The sequence below is a fragment of the Hoplias malabaricus genome, chromosome 18 (genome assembly GCF_029633855.1).
Source record: "Hoplias malabaricus isolate fHopMal1 chromosome 18, fHopMal1.hap1, whole genome shotgun sequence".
Classification (NCBI taxonomy): domain Eukaryota; kingdom Metazoa; phylum Chordata; class Actinopteri; order Characiformes; family Erythrinidae; genus Hoplias; species Hoplias malabaricus.
In genome coordinates, this window is record NC_089817.1 from 5429665 (window position 1) to 5441690 (window position 12026).

The 12026-nt window shown below is 48.3% G+C and overlaps 1 protein-coding gene across 1 annotated transcript in view; it reads right to left on the reverse strand.

Moving 5' to 3' along the window:
- The window catches only part of si:ch211-127i16.2 (probable flavin-containing monoamine oxidase A), a 74032-nt gene extending 63753 nt beyond the window's left edge, over positions 1-10279 (reverse strand). Inside the window, exons 1-6 of the mRNA XM_066651602.1 lie at positions 10083-10279; positions 9546-9633; positions 5476-5656; positions 4425-4539; positions 3613-3770; positions 2169-2258 (exon numbers count right to left, since the gene is read on the reverse strand). Of these exons, the coding sequence (XP_066507699.1) occupies positions 2169-2258; positions 3613-3770; positions 4425-4539; positions 5476-5656; positions 9546-9633; positions 10083-10206 (756 nt within the window). The 5' untranslated portion in view covers positions 10207-10279. The remainder of the gene's footprint in view (positions 1-2168; positions 2259-3612; positions 3771-4424; positions 4540-5475; positions 5657-9545; positions 9634-10082) is intronic.
- Positions 10280-12026: the final 1747 nt, after the last annotated feature.

Here is a 12026-nt window from a genome sequence, read left to right on the forward strand (position 1 = left end):
CTGGTGAAAATCAAGTTGTTTACCTTGTTAGCATGCACGCGTGGTGCTGTTTATATGCTAGCAGTTCTATCAGGCATGACATAATCAGTCAGTCAATGCTGATTATGTGGCCGAGCGTCTCCGCTTTAAAATATTCCAATGTTTCACAGACTCTCTCAAACGGGTGGATTCATAAAGCTAGGATTTCTGACATCATAAATCTAAAGAACCAATCCAGTCAACTGAAGTGGCGAGCTGCTAAGTGGAGACAGAAGCCAGGGCTAATTGCATATTCATGGATTTGCGATTAATGAATGAAGGCAAAGGTGTACTTTGAAGGCAGTGTGGGATTTCTTTTTAAAGCCACCGCTAAATCTGTAATTCTGGGTAATCAATAAGTAGAGGCTTATTTACATGCTACATTTCTATTTACTAGGCGTAGCTAAGATGTTTGAAGAAATGTGGCTGTTGAGCTGAGCTGGTTAAACATGTGATATCACGCAGATAAAATGGGTCATATTCCACACCGTTTCCTTAAGTGAACACAGTTTTTAATGTCCCCCCACAGCAGTGTTCTCCCTCTGTGTAAACAGCCCTGTTCAGATTGGCCAGTTTCTGCACCTGTCCCTTTAAATGATAATGAGCCACTCGCTGTTCACCCCGACCCTGAGTGCGCAGCAGTGAGGAGTGAGGACCAGCTTTTTTTTTTCTTTTTTTTCTCCGTTATTACTCAGTGCTCTTAGTTCTCTTTTGCTGCGTTTAACCTTGTCTTTGTTCTCAACGAGGGGGAAGGCAAATCTAAAGTCTCTGCACTCTATGTAGCACAAAATTACAGCAACTCATTTTATCCCACGTTGTCTGATTTGGAAACCCACAAAAAGAGATGAGGTTGTCTTATTTCACAGTGTGTGGGTTGGTGGGCTCCAGCTGCCTAAATGAATGTGCACAGCCACTGAAAATTTGTCTTTTCTTTTCTTCATAATATCTTCACTTTTTAAAAAAAGGCTGTAGTGGCTCAGCTGTCAATAAAAATACATCAAGAAGCTTTCTTTCAGTCTGTTTATTTCAATAAGATGATTCCATCACCAGCACGGGCCTGCGTCCACTTAAACGTGTGGGAGTTTAATTACTGCAAATTCATTTTCACATCCCTGTCTTGTTTACCTATAGTTGACCTGGCTGTTTTTGTTATGGGAGGCACGGTGGCGCAGCAGGTAGTGTCTCTGTCACAGCTCCAGGGGCCTGGAGGTTGTGGGTTCAATTCCCGCTCCGGGTGACTGTCTGTGAGGAGTGTGGTGTGTTCTCTCTGTGTCTGCGTGGGTTTCCTCCGGGTGACTGTCTGTGAGGAGTGTGGTGTGTTCTCCCTGTGTCTGCGTGGGTTTCCTCCAGGTGACTGTCTGTGAGGAGTGTGGTGTGTTCTCCCTGTGTCTGCGTGGGTTTCCTCCGGGTGACTGTCTGTGAGGAGTGTGGTGTGTTCTCCCTGTGTCTGCGTGGGTTTCCTCCCGGTGACTGTCTGTGAGGAGTGTGGTGTGTTCTCCCTGTGTCTGCGTGGGTTTCCTCCGGGTGACTGTCTGTGAGGAGTGTGGTGTGTTCTCCCTGTGTCTGCGGGGGTTTCCGGTTGTTCCGGGTGCTCCGGTTTCCTCCCACAATCCAAAAACACACGTTGGTAGGTGGATTGGCGACTCAAAAGTGTCGGTAGGTGTGAGTGTGTGAGTGTGTGTTGCCCTGTGAAGGACTGGCGCCTGCCTTGGCGGTGTATTCCTGCCTTGCACCCAATGATTCCAGGTAGGCTCTGCACCCACCGCGACCCTGAACTGAATAAGGGTTACAGATAATGAATGAATGAATGTTTTTGTTACGGTGCCTTTACACTGACATAAAATCTAAACTCTGTCTGTTCTGACTAGCTGCCCTCACTCAAGAAGTCATTTTGACTGGAGCTCTCCGCATAATTTCAGTGGGAATGGACCAGGCTCAACTGATGAAGGCTGAAAGTGGATATCACCAAAAGAAAACTTCAAAAAAAAGACCTTTAACAACATGAAAATCTTTTATGTAACAAAATAAAGCATCATCTATGTTTTCATGTTGAAGCTCTCAGTGCGGCTCAAACAGGACAGTTTGTTCTCTGCTTCCAGTCTGTGTGTATCCGTGGGCATGTACCTCCACCACTGTGATTAAGCAGTTACCTGTCGAATAGCCGTCACAGCGAAGCCCAGGCGCACATTCTCCTTTCCCACCAGCTCTGCCAGCCTCTCGGACAGCTGCTGAGTGCCCCCCTGTGGACAGAAAGTGGTACGTCACCCAACACCTGCATACAAACATAGCAACACAGATAAGAACCTCCGCCTCCGCACAGCAGCGAGCAGCAAAACAGCCTACAGCTGCCTCTGTCCAAACACCAACACATTATTCCTCCACACAAAAGACCAGCTCCATGAGAAAGTTCAGTTTAGTTAATGGAGCAGAAAACTAGCACTGCTAAGATACAGCCTAAACAGGTCTCCTGACACCGGACACCCTCGGTCATCCACCTTCTTTTGATGAGGGCTTTCAAGGTCATATGATACAGAAGGAAGGGTGAAACAACTCAGATTAGGCTCATCTTAAGGTGGACTGCTTAAGTTGTGCTTGGGGAGCAACTGGGGGTTTGGAGTCTTGCCCATGGACACATGGGGATCAAACCAGTGACCTCCCGGTCCCAAGGCCACGTCTCTAAATACTCACAGCCGTACAGTTCACCTACACGTGTTCGTGGAACATATTCCTCTACATTCTATACTCTACTGAAGCGTCACTGTATATTTCTGTTGTTGTTAGTGTGTGTTCACACTTGGCAGGTCGGATTCAATTAAAATGAGCCCTGGTGCGACTGCGTTTTGATTGACGTTCATTAGAACAAGTGAGAATGCTGCCACGAGAGCCCTGGTGTGCACCAAATCGATGACTGAAGTCGGCGTCACGCCCGTTTGAGTAGTTCTAGGTCCTAACCCAGATTTCTCACTGAATTAAGCGAATTGGATTAAAACTGCAGCTATCGCAGCTGTTTAATGAAACCGGGTCTCGCTGGAGCTTAGGAATGACTTGGGTCCCAAATATGGGCTTTTTGCCAACATGAGAACGTTTAAAAAAAAAAGCAAGCATCTAATGAACCCCTCCTGAGTTGAGCTGAGCATTTTGGAGCAAGAGGAAAACAATGACACGCAGGGCAGAGGTATCAGGATCAGGACTGAGAGCGACTGATTTAATCCATCTCAGCCACATCGGAGTCAGCCACAGCGATAAAACGGTAGGCGGGACTAAGAAGCCGATTTGCAAGTCACCAACCGCTAGTGCAGCACCAAGATAAGCCAATCTCTCCTCACACTTCACCCATTCAGCTTATCTTCCGTAATATTGCCCAACTCCTAACAAGCCCCCCGTAGGGAGTGCGTGAGGGGGCACTGTGGAGAGAGCTAAGCTGATCCCTGCTCACCTGGTATCTCTGTATTTACCATGTCTCTATCTACTGTAGATATCCGTCTTTCTGTGTGTGTTCTGACCCGTGCTGTGTGAGCGTATTATTATCTTTACCTTATGTAGCACATGCCAAGAGACTCATGCACGTTCTGCAGTTACGAGAACCTCTCTCACCTTGACCTTGAACTCCTGAGCGGACCCCGGAGTGGTCTCCAGGAGCCGCATGACGCCCCCCGCGGCGGCCGAGTACATGAGGAAGTAAAGGAAGGAGAGCTGGGAAGGCTCCATCCCAAATACACTGCGGCTACACAGGGCCAGCTCCTCCATCAGCTCTGTAGGAGACATACAGAAGCAAACAGGCTTTAAAGAAAGGCGTATGATCCATCTGTGACCTGCTGATCCATCTGGATCTCCCCCTGTCCAAACAGCCCTGTTCAGAGCGGCCGGTTTCAGCGCCTGTTCCTTTAAACGATACAGGGCTGTGGCAAACAAGTACGCAGAATTTATATAAAGGGGATTATACATCATTTTTCACATGAGATGTCGCATGAGAAGAATCAGATTGCTTTGTATTGACTGAATGAACCAGTTAATGCTCCATAGGGCGGGTCCCCCAAGGGGTATTTCATTTTAAAGCCAGCCTTAGTACAGAATCTCAGCTACATCCAGGACATCTGTATAATGCCTGTATCATAACGTGAAGGAGAACCCCTGGAGAATATGTCTGATTGCCCCTTTAAGGCAGAGGATTTGAACACAAACACAAATCCAGTTTCCAATCAAAACTAAACCCATACACCGCCTGCAACCCTGCTTATGCACAGCAGGAGAAAAATACATCACGACCTGAGAACAAATGCAAGAAAAGTGCATTATAGCGTGCTACCCGAAGGCGATAATCATTTTAAAGCCCTCTATGCGAAAAGAAAAGGCGTTCTTCCCTACGTCGCTGTAAGTGCCTTGACCAGGGGTCACTCGGTGCTCACCTCTTGTCCAGATGTGCTGGTCCATGTAGGACTTAAGTGTCATGCTGTCCAGATGCAGGGAGTTGGGTGTCGACATGGGCTCCTCCACAGACACAGTCTTACATAGGCGTTCAACCTGATGAGTACCACACACACACACACACACACACACATTTAAACTACATTTGTGCTGGTATAAGTAGCAACTATTAGCAGGCTATTTTGGATACTGTGCCTTTAAGACGGAGCTATGTCACACAGCCTATCCATGTGTATCTGGACCCTGGGAGGAAACCAACACAGACACAGGGAGAACACACCACACTCCTCACAGACATTGACCCGTGTTGGGGATTGAATCCTACCCATTGCTACCTGCAGCATCACTGTGCCACACAGGATGTGGATTCAATGCCCAACACGGGTCACTGCCTGTGAGGAGTGTGGTGTGTTCTCCCTGTGTCTGCGTGGGTTTCCTCCAGGTGACTGTCTGTGAGGAGAGTGGTGTGTTCTCCCTGTGTCTGCGTGGGTTTCCTCCAGGTGACTGTCTGTGAGGAGAGTGGTGTGTTCTCCCTGTGTCTGCGTGGGTTTCCTCTGAGTGACTGTCTGTGAGGAGTGTGGTGTGTTCTCCCTGTGTCTGTGTTGGTTTTCTCCTGTGCTTCTCACATTGTGAAACATTTATTTACGTGATTTTTATTGCTTTTGGTTTATAATTTTTCTGATTTACCCTGTAAAGACTTAGCTGTTAATGTCTGAATAAACTAAATGCTCAAACTAAAACATAACTGGCACATTCTCTCTGCTTCCTATTAGTAAATTACATCGAGCTTTTATTTCTATTGTTGTCTTTCAGCTGATTAGGATTTCATACCTGGCATCTATGCTTGGCTACAGAAATACATCACTGCTGTGCTCCATACACTTTAGCATATTGTCTGAGGCATTAGAGAAAAGAATAGATCTTAACCTAATCTCCTCCGTATGAAATGATAGCCATCTATCAGCCATTTATAATACGATCTTAAAAGAGAGAGTTCATAAAGTAATTGCATTTGGAAGAACTGCGGCGTACCCTCCAGAGGAACTGGACAAAGTCCAGCAGGACCAGCGGGGAGAACGAGGGAATGCTGGAGGTGTAGGTTCTGATTTTCGCATTGGCGCCGCCCATGTGGTGAACCTTCTTGCCCTCAGTGAATTGTGGGTAGACCTCCAGGCCCAGCTCTCTTATCAGCTCCATGACGTGGGTCTGTGAGCTGAGGGAAAACAAGGTTAACAGGATTCATGTTCCCAAATATGAGACATAAATGTGTATATACAAGTGTTCCTCTAATGGCACCACAACTCATGCTCTCACCGAACAGCAGACCTCACCTAAGAGGCGCAAACTAAACCAAGAAGTAAAGGCTATTACTAAGCTACACTAAGTGTTTTTCCTGAACTGAATTAGTTCTAATTTGGATGGAGCTCCATCACTCCAGAGACAGCAGCTCCACTGGTCCACAGCCCGGTGCTGGGAGGCTTTACACTTCCTGGTGCTGGGAGAGGGGTTGTTTGCTCCTGAGCTCCCCCTACAGCTGCAGAGTGTAATTCATCTCTACAGCACTGTCCCATAATCAACTAGAAAGAAGAGTGAAGGGAGAGGTCTGGTTTCCTACCCTCCCCCAAAACATACATAGAGCGGTTTCTGCAGTGCTGAGCCCAGCGTAGCAAAGGAGTGTGGTGTGTTCTCCCTGTGTCTGCATGGGTTTCCTCCAGGTGACTGTCTGTGAGTAGAGTGGTGTGTTCTCCCTGTGTCTGCGTGGGTTTCCTCCAGGTGACTGTGAGGAGTGTGGTGTGTTCTCCCTGTGTCTGCGTGGGTTTCCTCTGGGTGACTGTCTGTGAGGAGTGTGGTGTGTTCTCTCTGTGTCTGCGTGGGTTTCCTCCAGGTGACTGTCTGTGAAGAGTGTGGTGTGTTCTCTCTGTGTCTGCGTGGGTTTCCTCCGGGTGACTGTCTGTGAAGAGTGTGGTGTGTTCTCCCTGTGTCTGCGTGGGTTTCCTCCGGGTGACTGTCTGTGAGGAGTGTGGTGTGTTCTCTCTGTGTCTGCGTGGGTTTCCTCTGAGTGACTGTCTGTGAGGAGTGTGGTGTGTTCTCCCTGTGTCTGCGTGGGTTTCCTCCGGGTGACTGTCTGTGAGGAGTGTGGTGTGTTCTCTCTGTGTCTGCGTGGGTTTCCTCTGAGTGACTGTCTGTGAGGAGTGTGGTGTGTTCTCCCTGTGTCTGCGTGGGTTTCCTCCGGGTGACTGTCTGTGAGGAGTGTGGTGTGTTCTCCCTGTGTCTGCGTGGGTTTCCTCCGGGTGACTGTCTGTGAGGAGTGTGGTGTGTTCTCCCTGTGTCTGCGTGGGTTTCCTCCGGGTGACTGTCTGTGAGGAGTGTGGTGTGTTCTCCCTGTGTCTGCGTGGGTTTCCTCTGAGTGACTGTCTGTGAGGAGTGTGGTGTGGTGTAGCAATGACAGAGGCTCTATTCTCCCTATTACAGGTGACTGAGGAATCACAGTGATTTAGAAGCTGTGATTTTAGGGTAAAAATACTGCCTAGCGTTGCTTTAAGATGGAACAGAAAAATGTATAAGGGAAATTAACACTGGCCTGGTTTGCCACGGTGCAATGGTTAAACTAGAGGAGCGCGAAATATTACAGAACTGTAATAACAATCTCGCTCTACCTCCATGCTTTTCCATCAGTGCGGCAGAGGCACATAACGAACTAGCGGCTAACGTCCTTCTGTGTGGTTTTATTAAATGCTGCTGGGCGATCTGTCTGGGAGTTGAGGAGAGGGGAACATGAATGGAAATGGAAAAATGTGAGAGCAGATCTACTACACGTGTCATTCAGGACATTCACGACTCCGCGAGAGCTGAAATAATGAAGCCAGCAAAAGTGGAGCCCATATTATTATCCAGCTCCATAAAGTCGAAAAAAAAAGTGTGTAGCGCACATCCAGAGCATTCCTCTACACTTTTTTCGGGGGGTTGTATGAAATAACGCAGACGATACGGCTATGTTTTCCAACGTAACATTGTTTGGACGCTCTCTGGAGATTGACGCGATGTAACTCCTTCCCTGTTGATTGATCTTTAAACATGACGGCCCCAAAAACAACAATAAAACTGCAGTCTGTCTGACAGAGCGTGTACAGCACACAAATGATGAGTCCTTCTGAAATGGCCAAACAATCCCACAATGCAGTGCAATATGATGACAGTTCCCAAACCGTATTGTTGAAAACTGAGATGGCCATATTGGAATAAACAGAACCACCATTTTCTTTGCACAATTTAACAACATTCTGCTCAAGGTGACAACACACCCCTGTGTTTCAGACTCCAACACCCGGAGGAATAGGACCAGAAAGTGGGACACTCCACTGACAATTAGTTCCTGTCTTCAGCTTAATGTAAATAGGTCAATTTTACTAAAACATTGTTTTAAAGACAGGTTTACACACCTTTTCAGCATTTTTGAGGTAAAAAAATACAATTTTGGCAGATGTTTATGTTATCATTCGCATTCATTGTTTGTTAGCAACATTAGCTTTTGTAGTTACAGCCCTAAACCAAGGAAGCTAAATCTGTACTGCATCTGAAAGAACCCAGAAATCGAGCATATATCCGTCCACTGGCGTAAAAAAGACACAGAAAGAACACGCCACACTCCTCACAGACAGTCACCCGGAGGAAACCCACGCAGACACAGAAAGAACATGCCACACTCCTCACAGATAGTCACCCGGAGGAAACCCACGCAGACACAGAAAGAACACGCCACACTCCTCACAGACAGTCACCCGGAGGAAACCCACGCAGACACAGAGAGAACACACTACACTCCTCACAGACAGTCACCCAGAGGAAACCCACGCAGACACAGGGAGAACACACCACACTCCTCACAGACAGTCACCCGGAGGAAACCCACGCAGACACAGGGAGAACACACCACACTCCTCACAGACAGTCACCCGGAGGAAACACACGCAGACACAGGGAGAACACACCATACTCCTCACAGACAGTCACCCGGAGGAAACACGCAGACACAGGGAGAACACATCAACTCCTCACAGACAGTCACCCGGAGGAAACCCACGCAGACACAGAGAGAACACACCACACTCCTCACAGACAGTCACTCGGAGGAAACCCACCCAGACACAGGGAGAACACACCACACTCCTCACAGACAGTCACCCAGCGGAAACCCACGCAGACACAGGGAGAACACACCACACTCCTCACAGACAGTCACCCGGAGGAAACCCACGCAGACACAGAGAGAACACACCACACTCCTCACAGACAGTCACCCGGAGGAAACCCACGCAGACACAGGAAGAACACACCACACTCCTCACAGACAGTCACCCGGAGGAAACCCACGCAGACACAGGGAGAACACACCACACTCCTCACAGACAGTCACCCGGAGGAAACACACGCAGACACAGGGAGAACACACCAACTCCTCACAGACAGTCACCCGGAGGAAACCCACGCAGACACAGGGAGAACACCACACTCCTCACAGACAGTCACCCGGAGGAAACCCACGCAGACACAGGGAGAACACACCACACTCCTCACAGACAGTCACTCGGAGGAAACCCACCCAGACACAGGGAGAACACACCACACTCCTCACAGACAGTCACCCAGCGGAAACCCACGCAGACACAGGGAGAACACACCATACTCCTCACAGACAGTCACCCGGAGGAAACCCACGCGGACACAGAGAGAACACACCACACTCCTCACAGACAGTCACCTGGAGCGGGAATCAAACCCACAACCTCCAGGTCTTTGAAGCTGTGTGACTGCAACCTGCTGCGCCACCGTACTGCCCTCCTTGCTATCAGTGAAGCGGAAACATTGTGTACATTTTATGTTTTTGAGGAACTATCCCTTTAAGCGTAACTCCAAAAACCTGCTGCTATTTATGAGTGGACAGGACAGGTCAAATATCCAGTTCTATGATGTTCACACTAATGTTTCTGTAGCACCTTGTGGAATTCTCTTCCAAGTGTGTGATTTACAGCAGAAGCGACTCTATTATAAAGTTAGTAGGCGAAGCCACAAGTGCAGTGTGCTGCGAACCAAAGCCAACTTACCTGCCCACCCACTGCCCCCCCATGTCCCAGGTGTCAACTCCGTGGGCTGCTGGCAACCGCTGCGCTAAAGTACGGCCCCCTACACGGCCTGGAACGAGCACAATAAAGATGACATTATTATTTAATTGGGATGCATCCAGGAATGAAGCCATTTTTTAAATTATTATTATTATTTCTAATGTATGCTCTGCACTAAACCCAAAGTGTGTAGGATTTAAAGTAAAGGCCTCATACTCAAACTCTCACATGGAACAAATACTCCAAGAGGCACCCTCCTGTTATTAATAATAAGTTCATTCAGTGTCCTTTTTTTCCCCCAAATGGATGTTCAAAATAAAGCAAGAGTGGGTAGTATTTTTTACTCTATTTATGTTTTAAACAGCAACCGTCGTTCTACTGCCCCCTGGTGGTCAAGGTATATCAGTGCTGTTGTTAAAAATGTATTTAAACACGACAGCCCCGATTTGTGGTTCATACACTGATTAATTCAGGGATTTTTATTCACTGAAAAAGTAAAAACGTTAAACAATAACCCACCTTTGGCCTCCACCACCAACACTTCGAGCTGCTGGTTTTTCTTCCTCAGAGCGTGAGCTGCAGTGAGTCCTGACAGACCTGCGCCCACCACAACAACATCGCACTCGTCCTTCTCTTCACACATCGCTAAAAACAGCCAGCTGGAAAAAAACAACCTCTCACCAAACCTCTCAAACCAATCCAGCTGGAGCGCGCTCTCTCTCTCTCTCTCTCGGCTGAACCTTCAGCTCAATCTGCCCGGGGCTTTTAAGCTTGCAGTGAGATAAACTCCGGGTTAAAGGTCGCTTGGGCCGAGCAGTTTTTATCAGCGCGCTAAAGCTGCTTTTCAACATCGCCCCGAAATCCTCAACCCCTCCACCTTTACTCCCCGCAGTCAACAAGTGCACGCTCTTCTCATTAAGGGAGCGTCTAAAGACTTCACGCAAACTGTACTCATTGTTTTCCATGGTTGTGCCTAGTGCTTGGTTAATCAAACTGCCCGGGCAGCTCTCGTTGGTACAACATGGGCTTGCTGGGTTCATGATGGGCATAGGCTCTGTGTGGGTTGGCAGTGGGACCAAATGAGGGTAGACTTTTAAAGGAACAGTAGGTAAGATTTTGTATTTTTGCTCCTGGGCTCGCACCACATTTGCAAAGTGTAGTTCACCTTTACAGCACTGTCCTGAAATCAAGGGATAGGGGGCGGTGTGGTTTCCTACCCTACTCCAAAAGTTACATAGTGCGGTTTCTGCAGTGCTAAGCCCAGAGTAGCAACAGCAGAGGGTATGTTTTCCTATTAAAGGTCAATAAACGTTCACCATGATTTTGAAACTATATTTCATTAATTCATTCATTATCTGTAACCCCTTATCCAGTTCAGGGTCGTGGTGGGTCCAGAGCCTACCTGGAATCATTGGGCGCCAGTCCTTCACAGGGCAACACACACATTCACTCACACACTCACAACTACGGACACTTTTGAGTCGCCAATCCACCTACCAACGTGTGTTTTTGGACTGTGGGAGGAAACCGGAGCACCCGGAGGAAACCCACACAGACACAGGGAGAACACACCACACTCCTCACAGACAGTCACCCGGAGGAAACCCACGCAGACACAGAGAGAACACACCACACTCCTCACAGACAGTCACCCGGAGGAAACCCACACAGACACAGGGAGAACACACCACACTCCTCACAGACAGTCACCCGGAGGAAACCCACGCAGACACAGACAGTCACCCGGAGGAAACCGACGCAGACACGGGGAGAACACACCACACTCCTCACAGACAGTCACCCGGAGGAAACCCACACGGACACAGGGAGAACACACCACACTCCTCACAGACAGTCACCCGGAGGAAACCCACACAGACACAGAGAGAACACACCAACTCCTCACAGACAGTCACCCGGAGCGGGAATCAAACCCACAACCTCCAGGCCCCTGGAGCTGTGTGACTGCGACACTACCCGCTGCGCCACCGTGCCGCCCGAAACTAGATTTTATAAACTATATTTACTATTTATATATATTTAACCCATCCTGGTCCCATCACTGACCCTGAAAGGCATTCATATGTGAGCCATCATTTACCCCATGAACAAAACTTGTTGGCAGTCAGGTGGGCTTCCCATATGGACCAAACATGTGTGGTTGGACGGGGACTAGGGTTGCCAGATCTGAGTAGTAGTAGTAGTAGTAGTAGTAGTAGTAGGCTGGGGTATTGTCGTACTACTGACGGGGTAGAGGTAGGAGACTAACCCTAGCTCTCTAGGGAGCGAGCCTACATAAGAACCAATCAAATAAATCCGTACAGACACAGGCTTCCGTCCGCTACAGCAACACAGAGACCAGCACACCACGCCTATGTAGGTACGGGGAAGAGAACACTGATGCAACAGCAGAATATATGTTTATTTAAAGGTGAATGAATAATTGAATGGAAGTGCGTTTTC